The sequence below is a fragment of the Primulina tabacum genome, chromosome 1 (genome assembly GCF_025594145.1).
Source record: "Primulina tabacum isolate GXHZ01 chromosome 1, ASM2559414v2, whole genome shotgun sequence".
Lineage (NCBI taxonomy): Eukaryota > Viridiplantae > Streptophyta > Magnoliopsida > Lamiales > Gesneriaceae > Primulina > Primulina tabacum.
Genome location: NC_134550.1, coordinates 3,320,680 through 3,340,147, shown reverse-complemented (window position 1 = coordinate 3,340,147; position 19,468 = coordinate 3,320,680). Strand labels below are relative to the sequence as shown.

At 30.7% G+C, this 19,468-nt stretch overlaps 1 protein-coding gene across 8 annotated transcripts; it reads left to right on the top strand.

Annotated features, from left to right (window-relative positions):
* Nucleotides 1-368: 368 nt before the first annotated feature.
* On the top strand, nt 369-18,818 carry LOC142519707 (cyclin-dependent kinase E-1-like). 8 transcript variants are annotated; one of them, XM_075622795.1, is made up of 16 exons: nt 369-798; nt 1,614-1,724; nt 1,840-1,943; nt 2,717-2,759; nt 2,904-3,002; nt 3,353-3,422; nt 3,500-3,594; nt 3,723-3,756; nt 3,835-3,919; nt 4,047-4,124; nt 4,668-4,715; nt 6,354-6,386; nt 6,480-6,588; nt 7,581-7,802; nt 7,892-7,961; nt 14,024-14,253. In XM_075622795.1, exons 1-15 carry the CDS (start codon nt 577-579, stop codon nt 7,958-7,960), a joined length of 1,422 nt encoding a protein of 473 aa, XP_075478910.1. In that variant the 5' UTR covers nt 369-576; the 3' UTR covers nt 7,961; nt 14,024-14,253. The 8 variants fall into 8 exon arrangements, with proteins under 8 accessions (XP_075478910.1, XP_075479033.1, XP_075478988.1 ...); XM_075622918.1 differs by lacking the exon at nt 14,024-14,253 and adding an exon at nt 10,385-10,540; XM_075622873.1 differs by lacking the exon at nt 14,024-14,253 and adding an exon at nt 10,382-10,540.
* The last annotated feature ends 650 nt before the right edge of the window (nt 18,819-19,468 follow it).

Genomic DNA, 19,468 nt, shown 5'->3' with positions numbered 1-19,468 from the left:
ACAATATTATCAAAAAATTATAAAACCCAATAAACTTGCAAAAATCGAAACTTTTGATAACTTCTAATCATATTAAATTGTTGGGTAATATCAAATAACAATTCTTCCTCGAATATTTAATTTCCAAACCATGAAATGAAACACAAGTTATAACGTCGAAGAGTTATATAGATCATATACAAATTTTTTATTTAGTTCATTTATTAAAAAAATTATTATTATTTTTATTGTAAATATATATAATAATCTTTTCACGAATAAAAGATAAAAAAAAAAGATGAAATTAGAGCTTGTTTAGACCGGAAACGGTTGGGTAGACAGAAACAAAATGACGTATAATGGGAAAGTTGTTATACCCCAAACCTCAATTAATTAAGGATTTGCTTGGTTATTACAGTAAAACTGCAGAATTGGTGACTTCAAAATCTCGACTGCTTGCTGACGCTCATTCGCATGTACGAAGGCTTCAACCTCCAAAAAAATCGTTTTCCCAATTTCAATTGAAGGGATATCTCTGTAGATACTGGAAAATATCCGGAAAATAAAGCAGATTTCTCGGTCAAGCTGTTGGAGGAGATGGCTGATGGAAGAGCGAGCAATTCGAACAGCAACAGCGGTGGCAATAAACCTGAGTGGCTGGAGCAGTACGACGTGATTGGGAAAATCGGGGAGGGGACATATGGTTTGGTTTTCTTGGCGAAGATCAAGCTGAATCGATCCAAATCGATTGCCATAAAGAAATTCAAGCAGTCCAAAGACGGGGATGGCGTTTCTCCCACCGCAATTCGCGAAATTATGGTACAAAAATTGTGGTGGTTAATCGCTTCTGCGCTTTTGATCGTGTGACTATGGTTTTTATATAGGGTTTTGTGGGTGTTTGTGCTTCTGTTGTGTACGAAGTCGGTTTGAACTAGAGGATGTGAAAGTTGTTAGGAGTATTGGTTGTGGAATTGGATTGGGTTCTTTTTCGTGTTTGTTTCCTGAATTGAAGGAAGAAAATGGTGAATCTTTGTACTTTTTGTCTTCTTATTGTCTTATTTCCTGGAATCAGTAGAAGTTAATGCTCTGGTTGAAAGCCGGTGTTTGGTGCCAATGTTTTGGATGGATATTCTGGAAATTTTTTGAAAATATTGACTTGATTGACTGGATAGGACGAGCAATAAGTGTACCATTAATTTCATCTTTACCTTATTTATTTCGTGAATACATGTGGTTTAACTTGTTAGAACACTGATACATGTCATATCTTGCGACAATTGTCTGGATTAAGAAATATGATTAGGGAATAGATGCCGATTTATTTAGTATAGGTTACTAGTGGGGTTACTGCAAAGATGAAAAATAACATTATCTTGGAGAAAAGAAAGGAAGAATAACGATTGGCAGATTTGCTTTTAAATCCACGATTAGTCAATTATCATTTTTATGCTTAGAAGATCAATGGTAAAAAAGAGAGCCATATTCACGTGTGGACTCAGTTTCTGTCACTTTCTATTCCCAAACTGAAGATATATCTAGTACTTCAAATATCCTTTTTTGGCCTTTACACGTACTTTTTTCCTTTTTCATTTTCATTAAATGTTGGATTTAATTATGTGGTATTTTGATGCTAGTTGCTTCGAGAGATTTCCCATGAGAATGTGGTAAAGCTTGCAAACGTGCACATCAATCATGCCGATATGTCACTTTATCTAGCTTTTGACTACGCCGAGCACGATCTATACGTGAGTAAATTTCTCACTCGTTCTCTATCTTAAGCCATGCAAAAACTAATTTACTTGTGTTGGTATTCATCAATGTTTAAAGCAAACTGTATTGATATGTCTTGAATACTGCTAGGAAATCATTCGACATCACAGGGACAAGGTCAACCAACAAATCAACCCCTACACCATCAAGTCCTTGTTATGGCAGCTTCTTAACGGTCTTAATTATCTTCACAGGTTATGCATGCTTCTTATTATGTCGTGATTAATCACTATGTTTTCTGATGACTCGTATCCCAATATGGATCAAAATGTTTTGAACTAGTTTGTAAATCCAGACAAAAGAAACTTATTCTATTCTACGAATTCTTGAACGTCGGGGTTAGAATCTGTGTGAAACACATGTCTAATCATGAAGTACAAGGCAAGAAACTTTGGTGAATTTAGTTTCAATCTGTGATATGACAGCTCCCGTGGATGTCAGTCTCGTTCGGTTTTGGTGTTGATATGGATAGCACTGTACTGCGATTGGGGGAACAAATGTTGAGGGCAATGACTTTGTGCATTTGGATTTTGAAAAAATGCAACTTCTAAAACTATTTGCCTTTTATTTCAAACAAAACACTGTGGAGAAGTACAAATTCACATTTTTTATACTCTTTAAGTTTCTAGCTTATCAAATTTTTTTGTCAATTTTTTTATGAATTTCTGTAGATTAGATTCCAAAACTTAGTCTCTGGATTGTTTTCTTGAATTTGGATCGTTGATTTGGGATAGATACGTTGTTGGGTCACATGGAACAGCTAGTTTTGGTTGTTTGTGGTCTGCGATTCAATTTCCATCGAGTAACAACATTGTAACGAACTTTAATTTCCTAGCATCAGATGTATGTGGATTACTCATCCACTGTAATTGTAACAATCTTTATTAATAAAATAAAAAATAGTTTCTGATCAAAAAAAAAAACAACATTGTCCTTGTTGAAATGTTTATATCGAAATTTTCTGCAGCAATTGGATTATCCACCGAGATCTAAAGCCATCAAATATCTTGGTAAGATACTCTACCACTTCCATTTTGCTTCGTATTTATTATATTGATCTGAAATAATTGTAATGAAGTTACATGCTATTATTAAAATTTGAGAACATTGGATCGCACTTCTTTCATCAGTTTTCTGAAACTTTTGATCACCAGGTAATGGGTGAGGGAGAAGAACAAGGGGTGGTAAAAATTGCTGATTTTGGCCTTGCAAGAATTTACCAAGCTCCTTTAAAGCCACTATCTGATAATGGGGTAATGAATTAACTGTTCCTGCCGTTTTTGTCCATCTTCAATTTAAAAACGGTTTTTTCCACTCTCTCTCTCATTCTGTTGCTCTGCAACTTTGGTCTTTGCGTGTCCTAACTTATATTGATTTGGTTACTGTTGGCCTCATAATTAGACACTGTCATGTGAAATTATAAATAACATGAGTCTGCCAGCTGTTTGGTCGTCTTGAGTCTTCCAATCCTATGATACAGCTGCCTCTGATTAGTGATTACCTATAGTTACAGGAAACAAAATTTTATAAATAGAACTACCAAAATTTGAGTTTCTTGAGCAATACTTGGGGTTGATTTTCATCCATATGTATGTCGTGGCAGGTTGTAGTGACTATTTGGTATCGTGCTCCTGAGTTACTCCTTGGGTCCAAACACTACACAAGTGCTGTTGGTATGATTTCTAGGGACCATTTGTCATTTCAATCATCTCATTGTACACATTATTATATGTTTTGATTTGTCCGGAAGACATGTGGGCTGTGGGTTGCATTTTTGCCGAACTTTTGATGTTGAAGCCACTATTTCAAGGGCAAGAAGTAAAAGGGACTCCTAACCCATTTCAGGTGTCGTGTTTTTCTTTGTTGCATTCTTTGTGAGAGAGAATTAATGACTCTGTGTGCCATTTAATGTCAGATTCATCTCTAGTTCTATTTTCTTGCTGTCAAGTCTAAAATTTCTTTGTCTGATGCAGCTCGATCAACTGGACAAAATTTTTAAGGTTCTAGGTGAGAATTGTTGTAATCCCCCCTTATTTTAGTTGTTCAGTGGACTAGACAACTAGTGATAGTTTATTGTGGCATCAGGTCATCCCACACAAGAAAAGTGGCCCATGCTTGTGAATCTTCCACATTGGCAGTCTGATCTACAGCACATTCAGGGGCATAAATAGTGAGCGATGTTCATTCTGGTCATTTTTATTAGTATATTGATTTCAATAGTATGTCTAGTGAATATCTTTCTTGTATGTGGTGTTAAGATGTGCTTCTTCTTGTTTAATTTTATTCATTTTTGACAGTGACAATACGGGACTTCACACTGTAGTTCCTGTCCTTCCCAAAACTCCAGCATATGACCTTCTATCTAGGATGCTCGAGTATGAATTTGATGTTCACTTTATGCAATTCTTGTTTTTTTTCATTCTTTTTTAATTTGAAACCCTTTTAATCACATTATAATAACTTCCAGTATGTGATGTCTTGCTTTCCATGATTTATTTCTGGACTGGAATTATGTTTTGGTTCCTGTGTAGTTGATGTTTTTGTGAGAAATTCTGAATGACCTTGTGTTTTTGCTAGAATATGACATCCCTTTATTATGAGTTGTTGGTATGAATTTCTCAATGATGTGGTCCGCCACCATCTGATCACCATTATTATGTAAAACGACTAGTCATTGCTATTTCTGTATCTGAAATCATTAGTTAGACTATTCGATGCCATGAATGAAATCATGAATACATTTATCATAAAAAACGAGCATATAAAAAATACGAGTTGGTGTTATCCTCTTTCTGTAATACCAAGTGCCTCCTTTGTTTTGCTTTCAACTTTTTTACCCTGAAATTGGTAACTGATTCATTTTTTATTTTAAAAAGTTAAGTGTATTGATTGACTGAGATCTTTTGTTATATTTGCAGGTACGATCCTAGAAAAAGGATAACAGCATCGCAAGCTCTTGAGCATGAGTATGTAATCAACCTTTTTTCCCTACTCCTCCTGAATTCTTATCAGCTCTATTGCGGGTTATACTTGGATGATCATTATTGCCCTTCTTAAAATAAAAGAGAACACGTGTTTTTTGGATCTCAATAAAATTACAAATATTTTTTAACATGATAATGAACTTATATTGCATGATGCCAGAGATGTTCCCCTTAGCGCGTGATATAAACAGTTGCTGCTGCTCAATTTTAGTATAATTTTCTTGGTTTTTTCTGAATGCATAGTTTGGAGAATTTTGTACTTTCACTTGCACACGTCATTCCTCCTTTGCAAAAATGAGGATCTGTCTAGTTTGTTGGATGCATGCTGATTTAATATTGAACATCGTAATGCTACACAAACTTAAAGTTGTTTATACATATTTTGCATCTCTCTAATTACAATGTGTTTGCTTAGACCTGGTGAAAGATTTAGTCCAACCTTTACTCATTTCACCTCCAGACTGTCACTCCTTTCCAAATATGTCCTTTGCCGTGATTGTTAATATCTTCTTCTGTTAATTTCCCCCCTCTTTTTCGACTCTTGTAATTATCTTTTCTTTATCTTTACTTCCGTGTCTTGCAACTTGTTCTTGTGATAATATTTTTCCGATCAGTACTTATGATCATGCTCATTTCAATCTTGACTCCTTTTGAAACTGACAGTTTATCTAATATATGCAATTAAATTAACAGATTCTCTTTCTTTCTCATTTTCCCAAATTTGGATGGCTTTAATTCATCTATTATCCTGATAGAAGCATTATTGATCGATGACTGGGATGCGTTCTAATGTTCCAAAGACTTGCACATGTTGAATATTTTTTCTATATGAAATTTTATGTCTGATGTGTGCACTGTTAAGTAAAATCTCTTGCCTTTTGCTGTCGTGAGTTGACTAATTTGAATGTTGTTTCTGTTACGCAAACCTTTGCCTACAAAATATGGTCATCACCTTTTGGTCAGTACTATGAATCTTCAACTGGAGTTCAAAATAATTCATTTACTGCATGCTATGAATTTAGTTGTAAATCCCATCTGAGCTGTTGTGTGCATGCTAAATACTGTGGCTGTCGAACAAATTGTGCAAGTAACCAGCACAAGAGGCTTCTGAAAAGCATACATGAACAAATTAGGCTGTTGGTCTTGTTGGTTGCCTGGGCTATCAGGAGCCAGAGTGTGACACGGTCGAGATTAAAATTAAAATCAACCCATCTAGTATATCACACTTTCCTTTTCTGTGTAATGGACCAGACATTATTGCACGGTTCTTTATGGTTTTCTCATTTCTGTTTTCTGGCTAGCTGGACATGCTCATCAATTTGGAGCCCACGATGGTAGTGGTAAAGCTGGTTAATATTTTTAGTGTCGCATTATAAGATGGCTTTTTAACAATTAGTGGGCATTCTTCATCTCACATTTATGTGATAACTAAAAGCTTCATTAGTATTTTATTCTGTTTTACTCCTTGCATTATTTTTCTTTTCTCACCATTCCATGTTTTTATTCTCTTAAAAGATCAAGTTGTGTTCTTTTTCCAATGTCAAAATCGCTACTAATCTTAGAGTACAACGTTGTAACTGTGTGTCAATTTTCTTAAGTATCACTTTTCCTAATTCTCAGGTATTTTCGCTTGGAACCTTTGCCAGGACGCAAGTATGTAATCTTATTTTCTTTTCTTATTGTATCATGCATATCAGCATACTCCTGCAGTAACTAAGTTATAATTTTTTAATTAATTGGTCTCAGTGCACTGGTATCCCCACAACCAGGAGAGAAAGTTGTGAACTACCCAAGTCGACCAGTAGACACAAGTACTGATATTGAAGGAACAATTAGTCTCCAGCCCTCTCAACCGGTATCATTTCCCAACTTTTCAATTTCTTGACTTTTAAATGGAAACTACCTCCATTTTAATTTGTTGTCTGGAGATCTTTCCATTTGCTATTTGCAATCATCTGAGCCTACCATGATATATTCAGGGATGCCCCTTTATTTTTACAAAACGTCATTCCATATTGGTGTTGAGAATTTTAAAGCAGTAAACATAGTTTGACAGGGTTATTGTGCATCCTAAGAATGTATATTGCAAGCCTGGTGGCAAGTTACCTAAGATTTCATGTTTGGCAGTTCTAATGATCATCCACATATCAGGTGCAGTATCAAGTGCGTTGAACTGTACTTACGGGGAACTAATGTCAAAGTCATTTGGAAGTCAAGATGAAATCACCTGCATAGAACTGAGAAACTTGATTGATACGAATGTGGAAATTAGTAGCATTTATTTGACATTTCTGAAACACTCTAACAAATTGCAAAAGCTAGTTTTTACTCTCACATTGTTAACAGCTAATTCATTAATTTATAAATTCATATATCTTCAAATAGATTTCCTATTTTGTTGTTTAGATCTTTATGCGTAATGTGGCCTCCGGGTACTCTAGCCTTCATAAATCATGTGGGGCTGTAGCGTGGTCGTATTTGTTAAAGTATTCTTCTTATATGTTTTGAGGGTTAATAGTTGTCCCAGACTACTATTAATTCTAGAATGATCTCTGAAGATGTGAGTTTCCTAGTTATTGTTACTTTCCAAAAATTACATTGGGTGCTAAAATGATTGAAAAACCCAGTAACCTGTAAATATGTCCATGATTTTTTTGAAACCTGTTTAAAGAACCCCATTATTATATAAGTCTTATATGAAGATCCTCCAGAAAAATCTAAGCATTGTTAATAGCATTTGCTGGTGATACGATGCATGTGGCGGGATAGCATTGTCAAGATTTGAATGATGGTTTCCTGTGTGCATCTTCTTTTCCTCATTCTTTCCTGTACTTTTGGTTTGTATAGCAGGTATCATCTGGAAATCCAGCATCTGGGGGTATGCAAGGTCCTCATGTGATACAAACTAGATCTGTGCCCAGACAAATGCCCATGGTTGGTGTGCAACGAATTCAGCCTCCGGGTATTCCAGCATATAATCTTGCTTCTCAGGCTGGAATGGGTGGAGTGAATCCTGGTGGCATCCCATTGCAGCGGGGTGTTGCTCCCCAGGCCCATCAACAGCAGCAGGTTTGTGATTTCAAATGAGAAAATTCTTGAATGTTTGTGATTGTTTCTCTCGTTCTTGTTTGATACGAGATTTATTCTTTTTATAATAGTTGAGAAGGAAAGACCCGGGAATGGGGATGTCTGGATACCCTCCCCAACAAAAGTCAAGACGCTATTGAGGTAATGTAAATTAAATTTCTTAATTTTGGGTGTTTGGAAATCCTGTCTTTATCTATTATCCTTCCAAAAACTCAATAATTCCCTTCATAAAAGCTTACACAGTACTTTTTTATAGAAAAAAACAATTGTAAAGCTTTCACATTGAATCAAATTTCACATTGTCATCTATGTTTACCAGAAACTGCTGCAAAGTGTCTTTCCGGTCTATTGTGATGTTTAAATTTTTAGCTGATTGTGGATCTGTTCAGCAATTTAAATTACAATCTTTTCTTGCAATATACTTTTTCATTAAATACAGTATATATTTATGTGATTGCATCACATTAAGATACGAGATTGATGTTGGGTGATTTCCAGGTTTCAAAATCACTTTGTCTCTGGATGGTTTCAATTTCTCAGTGAGAAACTAAAATTTGTATGCCAAAGAAGTGTGGGCCAAATTTTGTCATAATATTTTTTGGGGTGCAAAAGTAGACATACATTAACCCCCGATGGCTTTGATTTTTTCATTACCATTTTCAAAATGTAATGTGGCCTTTGTGAGAACAGCAGAAGTAGCTTCTCATAAGAATTCCATAATAAAATTTGCAACCTGGTACATCAATATATTATAAGGCTGTCTTGTGGCAATTGATATTCTTTAATCTCATGGAGCTCTCTCTGATGTATCCGTTACAAAGCTTTAATCCCAGTGATGATAGGTTTTGTACGCCGTACTTCAGAATTATAGCTGAAATGAAATTTGATTTGTACCTTGACTGGAAAACAATAAGTTCTCATTTAGCATTTTCAGATATTGCTTCCATGATGATAATATTTTTTTCTCTACTGACATTTTGGAATAACACAATAATATGGAACGAAGATGGTATCTTCTGCCCTGCTATTGCTTTTTCACTATTTAATCGTGACTTTTGAGTTTGTCTTTCTTTCTTAGACAGTGAATTTTACGTTTCTATTGTGAAATGTGGGAAAAATCCGATCAAATGTGAGAAAGAACACTTCCATTATTTCTGCTACGCTGTTGCCTCGTCCACTTTTTAACGCCATTTGTGAACAAACCACTGGAAATCTCAAGGACATTACATTAAATTTGTTGGGAATCCTTTGCATGTGGTAGAATCTATTTCATGGGCATACACACATTTTTATTCTTGAATTGTGGGCTGACAGAAAAATTTTCATTTGTCCTCACTGGAGTGACGAAGTTTTATAGCAGGACATACAGGCTTTCATTTCTATGCATTTGAATTATTTCCAACGAAGTTGATGCTTACCATTCAGCTATGCATTTGAACTTTACTCTTACCTATCAAGGGAAGATTGATTTTTATTGACAAATGTATCCATCTCAATATAAAATAAGCGAGTCGTTCATTGATAGAAAGCCATATATAAATCAGGTTTTTCTTGAAGCATCTGAAATGTAAACCCCATTAACCTCGAATGAAATCATCTGTTTCACTTTGGTTATGATTGGTCTTTATCAATTTTATATAAACTAGAGAAATACACGTGCGTTGCACGTAGAGAAATATAGATAATTTGTATATGATAATCTTATTTAAATATGTTGGAATTATTTTTGCAATAAAAATAACTATTAATAGATTAATAAATAAATATTTGGTAACAAATAAAATCATCACATTTTCTTGTCTTTGATTTGAAGATCCCCTGAAATCTTTTTGTACCCATCGATTTTTATCTTCTTAGCTCTTTTTTTGTAGGCAGCAATTGGTTCATCATCTCGAATCTGTATTTCATCTTCATCTTCATGGATCTTTATGTTTCTGTTGATGCTTAATTCATTTGACTTTTCTACCATTGACGGTACATTGCTTTGTTTAGTTTGCTTGATAATCTTTCAAGATCTCCGTTTCCTGATATTGACATTTGTTGTTGGATAATTGTCATGTATCTCAATAGCTTTTGCCACAATCTTTAACACTCCATCACATATTTCTACTGAATTATCCAACTTGAACAAGAATGTGTGGAGCTTGGAGTTTGGTTGACTTAATTAGCAAATCTTTATATGAGTTATTTGGTAAATTTTGCATTGAAAATTTTTATTGTTAGATTGAAAATCTAAATATTCTATTTATGTAGATATAAAATCATTTGTTTGTTTTTCTTATATCTGGTCATGAATTTGAATGAAACTTCAATAGAACATCCAACAAAAGATGCTGCAACTTTTCCAAATAATGTTATTCTTACCGTCTCATTCTCATCTTCAATTTTGATTGTTATTCTATACCTGCAACATAAAGAAGTAAAGTAGTGATCATCTCTTTTTTTTTTTTATCGTGATCTAAAACTTGGGTTGGGTATCGGTATTTTTTATTACCTTGGAATGATCTTAATTGGATAGTTGATGCAATTGGCACAACTTGCTTTGTTGTTTGTTTTTGTAGCAGCTTGGAAACAATGATCACATGCTTCATACCATGGAGTAGCTTTGTTTTCGATTTTCTTTATCTTGCTCTGTATCAAATAGTAGTTGTTCTATGTAAAAATAAGAAGCATTTTGAATTTTGGTTTAGTTTGAATGTTAGTTGTTAAAACTTTTAATATTTAGCATGTGCAAATTATCTGGTTTTTGTTTTGTATCATTTTAGTAATTAAAACTATTAAGATTCATAAACAGTAAATGCAGTAACTCCGTCAACATAGCTCGGTTTTTTGTTACATCATCTAATGTCACTTGTTTGGCGTCTGTGAGTGTCTTCGTAACCCAAAGTTCTTTTAACTTATCTTGTTTTTGGTCTGCATCCAACCTACAAATTTATTATAAATAATAGTCTTTAAGCATTCATATATTATAATAAACAAAATGTCCACTGTTTTTATCTAGTTTCTAACATCATTTTATATATTTAAAAAGAAAATTGTCATGCTAGAATAATTTTTGTGAATAAATAAGTAAGTTCATGCAATTTATACAATGAAATGTATAACTCACAAATACGAAGAGTTAGAAATTCAGAAATATATACAATGTTTGTATTTCTTTGGCGATGTCACATAGTGGGTTAAGAATCATTGCAGTTGTAGGCGTAGTTTGTAAATGTTGTGCATCTGTTTTATTTTTTCGATTTACACCACACATTAGTCATTTTTGCTAAAAAAAAAACATTTAGGAAATGAAGAAAGAAGGTTTGTTTTATAACATACTGAGAAAGATTTGCATAGTCAGATTGAAAAATTCAACAATAGGATGTTCAGACTCAATGCGCTTCATCAATTGCCTTTCGTGTATTGCCAAGTCGTCCCACATAGTGACAGAAATAGTTTCCATTCTAAACAAAATATTTTATATGCTACAAATTTTAAGATATGCACGTTTATATGTGGAATTTTTTTATTTAAATTTACCTCGTGTTGAGAAGCATAACTTGTCTCATTTGACCTTCTGTTTTATCTGGTCTGGCGAAATTGCTTAATGGCATGACTTTATTTGGTATACCGATCACATCTCTACACATTTCATTGGTATTATAAATATAAATATGACTTCTATTTTCAGTTGGAAAAATTATTTATTCAAGATAAGGGAACTTACGCAGAACTTCTTTTGTATTCATGATATTGGCGAGTTCGTCAAATCCCTTGAATTTAAATGTTAGGTGTGGCATCTTTAGCATCCGAGGTAGCTCTGAAACTATGGTATTTTTTTTGTAAATTCAGCTCAAATTTGGGGTTGACATTTGAATATCTGGAGTCTATGCATTTGATAAGAGGGTTGTATATTGTATACCACTTATTGGTTTCCAATAACTTGCGAAAATATTCATTGACATTTGAGAAAATCAATCCATGAATCATTGTACCCTGTTTTTTGCAAAAAAAAAAAAAAAGTAAGAAAGATTAATTTGATGGTAAAATATGTGAGTATGAATATTAAACTTGAGGCAAAAGTAAACTTATATATGTTTGTTTTAATTTTTTTTCAAAGTTAAAGAAATGAGCATATGCTGAGAAATAATAATTTTTTTATTATTCTGATGGTTAAATTATGTTTTTACATCGTTTTGCGGTATATATATATATATTTTAGTTATAGTAAAACTTAGAAATATAAAAGCTAATAATTATCAAAAACAAAAAAGAAATATAAAGGCTAATTATTTTCATATGAAATATATAATATTACAAAAATAAAATGAAATTATTTATTATCTAATTAAGTTTTATTATTTTGTTGGTTTAGTTTTAACAAATATATCCCTACTTGAACAATATAAACTTTATTTTTGATATTTATATGCGAATAAAAAAATGATTTGCAACTCATTTTGGTTCAATTTCTTTTCAACTTTTTCAGTTTGGATTTATGGTTTTTTCGAGTCACATTAAAAGTTAACACCCCTATATCAAAATCAGTGACTTGTTGATACATTTTGAACTATGTCGTATCTGGTTTTTATAATGAAAAATAAATAAATATGTTGCACCTAAAATATTTTTCACATAGAAATTTTTTTGCTAACTCAAAATTTAAATTTTTTTATCACTTTTTGTGCTTCATAAATAAATTAATTTATATGTAAGATAATTTAATAAAGAATCAATTATTAATTTTTTAACAGTGGTTCAACGTTTATGAGACAAAAAATGGCAATATAAGATAATTTTAAATGATCGTACTCTATGTTAAATAAAAATATTATAAATTAGTTTGAACATCAAATTTGTTGAGGGAAAAATAATTTGGTCGATCTGATTTAGTTGATATTTTCTTGTAAAAACGTTAATTATCAAATTATAATTGCAGGTTTTTATGAAAAACTGGTTGAAGTAGTATTTTAATCAAATTGATTAAATAAACTAATTATTGTTTTTTTTTCCATTTTTTATGTAATTATTGTGGAGTGAATAATTCGGAAATTTTTAAAGAAAGATTAAAAGAATAAAATAAAATTTGTGATAATTTATTTTATGCAGTTTTACATAAAAAGATACAATAATAAATCATATGAATATAAGATATCTACTTTTAAAACACACAACTTTAATATCATATGTGTATGTAAGTTTTCAACTTCAGAAATCAAACTACTATTCTAATTTTTAAATTGTCATTTTCATCAACCAACAAAATTTTTTTTTAATAAATTGTCGCTGAAAAAAATCAATGAAGTGTGGTATACAGAGTTAAAATGCATATTGCTTCCAACTTCCAAGTGACCATAATCGATCAAACATGTAGAAAACATAATATAAGCATTGTGAAATGAAACATGAATCTATCATATCAATATTCCACCAAAGAATTGAACCAGAATATTCGGACAAGCCCATCAAGCACTTCTCAGAGAAAGATTAATTTGATGGTAAAATACGTGAGTATGATTGTATTTGTAAATTTCAGAATACAAATAACTATAGGTACTATAACATATGTCACTGGAAATGTTTTTTTTTTTTTTTTGGTGAAAAAGAAGTTGAGATGTTTAACTATTATTTACTGTTGTGCAACAATTTGATGATGATAAAAATGAGGTGGTCAAATATGTATATATAAAAGTGAGTGAAAGAGAAAGTGTACATGCATGAAAATGAGTGAAAGAGTCAATTAAATAAATACAAGGATAACCAATTAAAGATGAGAAAGAGAATGATACAAATTTAATGATGACAACTAATTAATGAGGACAATAGAGTAAAATCACAATACTGTTGTGCAACAATTTGATGATGATAAAAATGAGGTGGTTAAATATGTATATATAAAAGTGAGTGAAAGAGAAAGTGTACATGCATGAAAATGAGTGAAAGAGTCAATTAAATAAATACAAGGATAACCAATAATCAATTAAAGATGAGAAAGAGAATGATACAAATTTAATGATGACAATTAATTAATGAGAACAATAGAGTAAAATCATTAAATAAATACAAGGATAAACAATTAAAAATGAGAAAGAGAATGGTACAAATTTGATGATGACAACTAATTAAAGATGACAATAGAGTAAAATCACAATTCAATCCGTATATTTATATAGATATAGATTAGAATTACCCTATATGTATATTTTTGTTTTTGTTGTTAGGTGAGATGGGCCACCTTTGTTTAATGGTGATTGGAAGATTGCAAATGTAGACAGATGCATTTTGTCAACAAATCGTGCCAAATTTGGTTGGTGGCTATGCTGAAAAAGAAAATCGCTTCTTTTCTCACATTTTTAAGCATCCTAAAATAGAGATCATTTGAGCATTGAGATGTTCTCTTGTGCGAGTTAAGAAAATATTTTCATGGTTATATTTAGGATTGAAATCATGAGATATTGAGTGTTTTGTTTTAAACACATAAAATTTATCTCTGTTATAAATATCTGCGGTAGTTCTGTTGACGTAGTTTATATTGAGTGAATCATGTAAATCTTTGTGTTCTCGTTGATTATTTTATTTCTCAATTTTTGTACTACATCATCACGATCGTCATGTAATTCTCCAATATTTGTATGATAGAAAATACCCCACAGAATATGCGGCCAATCTATGCGGAAAAATTGGTAGCATCCAAGAAATGAATAATGGATGGATCAAACCTCAGTTTCTCAGTAGAAAACGAAAGCAATTTTGGAAGAGACTTGCGGCACTAAAAGACAATGCACGAAAGGGAGTGAAAATAAAGAAGAGAGAAAAATAAAAATCCGAGATCCATTAGTTATCCCTCTTCCGTCAGACATTAAGTGCACCTTCATATTTGACTTTTAAAATATTAAAAATAAATATCATAAATGTTTAGGAAATAATAACAATAAAAAAACTTAGAGATTATCTTTAAAATTCCTAAAATTTAGCACTCTCTCTATATTCTTTTTAGGGAACCACTCGACTCCTATAATATTGTCCACGATAAACTTTTTTGTGCACATAATTACTGGTATATATATATAAATAGGAATGATCACGTGTGATGCACGTAGGTGACTAATAATAAAAAATAAAGATTTATATAATTTTTAAAATCGTTTGAATAACATATTGTTTACAAGTATTTATTAATCAAAATATATCAAAATACAATAAATAAAAATGCATGATGACGATAAATCAAATATATTCTTTTATTTATATAACATTTTTCAATTCGTGTGATTATAACATAATGATAGCTCTATCAAATTAACAAAGATATTTTTCATCCAAATATTATTAACAATGAAAAACAATAAAAATAAAATTAATAGAATAATGAATATTACTAAAACCAAAATCACAATATTTTTAAATGAAGTGCATATAGCGATTGTCAAATAAAATTTTCTTAATTAACTAAATTATTAGCTCGGTTTTTTGTTACATCATCTAATGTCACTTGTTTGGCGTCTGTGAGTGTCTTCGTAACCCAAAGTTCTTTTAACTTATCTTGTTTTTGGTCTGCATCCAACCTACAAATTTATTATAAATAATAGTCTTTAAGCATTCATATATTATAATAAACAAAATGTCCACTGTTTTTATCTAGTTTCTAACATCATTTTATATATTTAAAAAGAAAATTGTCATGCTAGAATAATTTTTGTGAATAAATAAGTAAGTTCATGCAATTTATACAATGAAATGTATAACTCACAAATACGAAGAGTTAGAAATTCAGAAATATATACAATGTTTGTATTTCTTTGGCGATGTCACATAGTGGGTTAAGAATCATTGCAGTTGTAGGCGTAGTTTGTAAATGTTGTGCATCTGTTTTATTTTTTCGATTTACACCACACATTAGTCATTTTTGCTAAAAAAAAAACATTTAGGAAATGAAGAAAGAAGGTTTGTTTTATAACATACTGAGAAAGATTTGCATAGTCAGATTGGAAAATTCAACAATAGGATGTTCAGACTCAATGCGCTTCATCAATTGCCTTTCGTGTATTGCCAAGTCGTCCCACATAGTGACAGAAATAGTTTCCATTCTAAACAAAATATTTTATATGCTACAAATTTTAAGATATGCACGTTTATATGTGGAATTTTTTTATTTAAATTTACCTCGTGTTGAGAAGCATAACTTGTCTCATTTGACCTTCTGTTTTATCTGGTCTGGCGAAATTGCTTAATGGCATGACTTTATTTGGTATACCGATCACATCTGTACACATTTCATTGGTATTATAAATATAAATATGACTTCTATTTTCAGTTGGAAAAATTATTTATTCAAGATAAGGGAACTTACGCAGAACTTCTTTTGTATTCATGATATTGGCGAGTTCGTCAAATCCCTTGAATTTAAATGTTAGGTGTGGCATCTTTAGCATCCGAGGTAGCTCTGAAACTATGGTATTTTTTTTGTAAATTCAGCTCAAATTTGGGGTTGACATTTGAATATCTGGAGTCTATGCATTTGATAAGAGGGTTGTATATTGTATACCACTTATTGGTTTCCAATAACTTGCGAAAATATTCATTGACATTTGAGAAAATCAATCCATGAATCATTGTACCCTGTTTTTTGCAAAAAAAAAAAAAGTAAGAAAGATTAATTTGATGGTAAAATATGTGAGTATGAATATTAAACTTGAGGCAAAAGTAAACTTATATATGTTTGTTTTAATTTTTTTTCAAAGTTAAAGAAATGAGCATATGCTGAGAAATAATAATTTTTTTATTATTCTGATGGTTAAATTATGTTTTACATCGTTTTGCGGTATATATATATATATTTTAGTTATAGTAAAACTTAGAAATATAAAAGCTAATAATTATCAAAAACAAAAAAGAAATATAAAGGCTAATTATTTTCATATGAAATATATAATATTACAAAAATAAAATGAAATTATTTATTATCTAATTAAGTTTTATTATTTTGTTGGTTTAGTTTTAACAAATATATCCCTATTTGAACAATATAAACTTTATTTTTGATATTTATATGCGAATAAAAAAATGATTTGCAACTCATTTTGGTTCAATTTCTTTTCAACTTTTTCAGTTTGGATTTATGGTTTTTTCGAGTCACATTAAAAGTTAACACCCCTATATCAAAATCAGTGACTTGCTGATATATTTTGAACTATGTCGTATCTGGTTTTTATAATGAAAAATAAATAAATATGTTGCACCTAAAATATTTTTCACATAGAAATTTTTTTGCTAACTCAAAATTTAAATTTTTTTATCACTTTTTGTGCTTCATAAATAAATTAATTTATATGTAAGATAATTTAATAAAGAATCAATTATTAATTTTTTAACAGTGGTTCAACGTTTATGAGACAAAAAATGACAATATAAGATAATTTTAAATGATCGTACTCTATGTTAAATAAAAATATTATAAATTAGTTTGAACATCAAATTTGTTGAGGGAAAAATAATTTGGTCGATCTGATTTAGTTGATATTTTCTTGTAAAAACGTTAATTATCAAATTATAATTGCAGGTTTTTATGAAAAACTGGTTGAAGTAGTATTTTAATCAAATTGATTAAATAAACTAATTATTGTTTTTTTTTTCTATTTTTTATGTAATTAGTGTGGAGTGAATAATTCGGAAATTTTTAAAGAAAGATTAAAAGAATAAAATAAAATTTGTGATAATTTATTTTATGCAGTTTTACATAAAAAGATACAATAATAAATCATATGAACAGAAGATATCTACTTTTAAAACACACAACTTTAATATCATATGTGTATGTAAGTTTTCAACTTCAGAAATCAAACTACTATTCTAATTTTTAAATTGTCATTTTCATCAACCAACAAAATTTTTTTTTAATAAATTGTCGCTGAAAAAAATCAATGAAGTGTGGTATACAGAGTTAAAATGCATATTGCTTCCAACTTCCAAGTGACCATAATCGATCAAACATGTAGAAAACATAATATAAGCATTGTGAAATGAAACATGAATCTATCATATCAATATTCCACCAAAGAATTGAACCAGAATATTCGGACAAGCCCATCAAGCACTTCTCAGAGAAAGATTAATTTGATGGTAAAATACGTGAGTATGATTGTATTTGTAAATTTCAGAATACAAATAACTATAGGTACTATAACATATGTCACTGGAAATGTTTTTTTTTTTTTTTTTGGTGAAAAAGAAGTTGAGATGTTTAACTATTATTTACTGTTGTGCAACAATTTGATGATGATAAAAATGAGGTGGTCAAATATGTATATATAAAAGTGAGTGAAAGAGAAAGTGTACATGCATGAAAATGAGTGAAAGAGTCAATTAAATAAATACAAGGATAACCAATTAAAGATGAGAAAGAGAATGATACAAATTTAATGATGACAACTAATTAATGAGGACAATAGAGTAAAATCACAATACTGTTGTGCAACAATTTGATGATGATAAAAATGAGGTGGTCAAATATGTATATATAAAAGTGAGTGAAAGAGAAAGTGTACATGCATGAAAATGAGTGAAAGAGTCAATTAAATAAATACAAGGATAACCAATAATCAATTAAAGATGAGAAAGAGAATGATACAAATTTAATGATGACAACTAATTAATGAGAACAATAGAGTAAAATCATTAAATAAATACAAGGATAAACAATTAAAAATGAGAAAGAGAATGGTACAAATTTGATGATGACAACTAATTAAAGATGACAATAGAGTAAAATCACAATTCAATCCGTATATTTATATAGATATAGATTAGAATTACCCTATATGTATATTTTTGTTTTTGTTGTTAGGTGAGATGGGCCACCTTTATTTAATGGTGATTGGAAGATTGCAAATGTAGACAGATGCATTTTGTCAACAAATTGTGCCAAATTTGGTTGGTGGCTATGCTGAAAAAGAAAATCGCTTCTTTTCTCACATTTTTAAGCATCCTAAAATAGAGATCATTTGAGCATTGAGATGTTCTCTTGTGCGAGTTAAGAAAATATTTTCATGGTTATATTTAGGATTGAAATCATGAGATATTGAGTGTTTTGTTTTAAACACATAAAATTTATCTCTGTTATAAATATCTGCGGTAGTTCTGTTGACGTAGTTTATATTGAGTGAATCATGTAAATCTTTGTGTTCTCGTTGATTATTTTATTTCTCAATTTTTGTACTACATCATCACGATCGTCATGTAATTCTCCAATATTTGTATGATAGAAAATACCCCACAGAATATGCGGCCAATCTATGCGGAAAAATTGGTAGCATCCAAGAAATGAATAATGGATGGATCAAACCTCAGTTTCTCAGTAGAAAACGAAAGCAATTTTGGAAGAGACTTGCGGCACTAAAAGACAATGCACGAAAGGGAGTGAAAATAAAGGAGAGAAAAATAAAAATCCGAGATCCATTAGTTATCCCTCTTCCGTCAGACATTAAGTGCACCTTCATATTTGACTTTTAAAATATTAAAAATAAATATCATAAATGTTTAGGAAATAATAACAATAAAAAAACTTAGAGATTATCTTTAAAATTCCTAAAATTTAGCACTCTCTCTATATTCTTTTTAGGGAACCACTCGACTCCTATAATATTGTCCACGATAAACTTTTTTGTGCA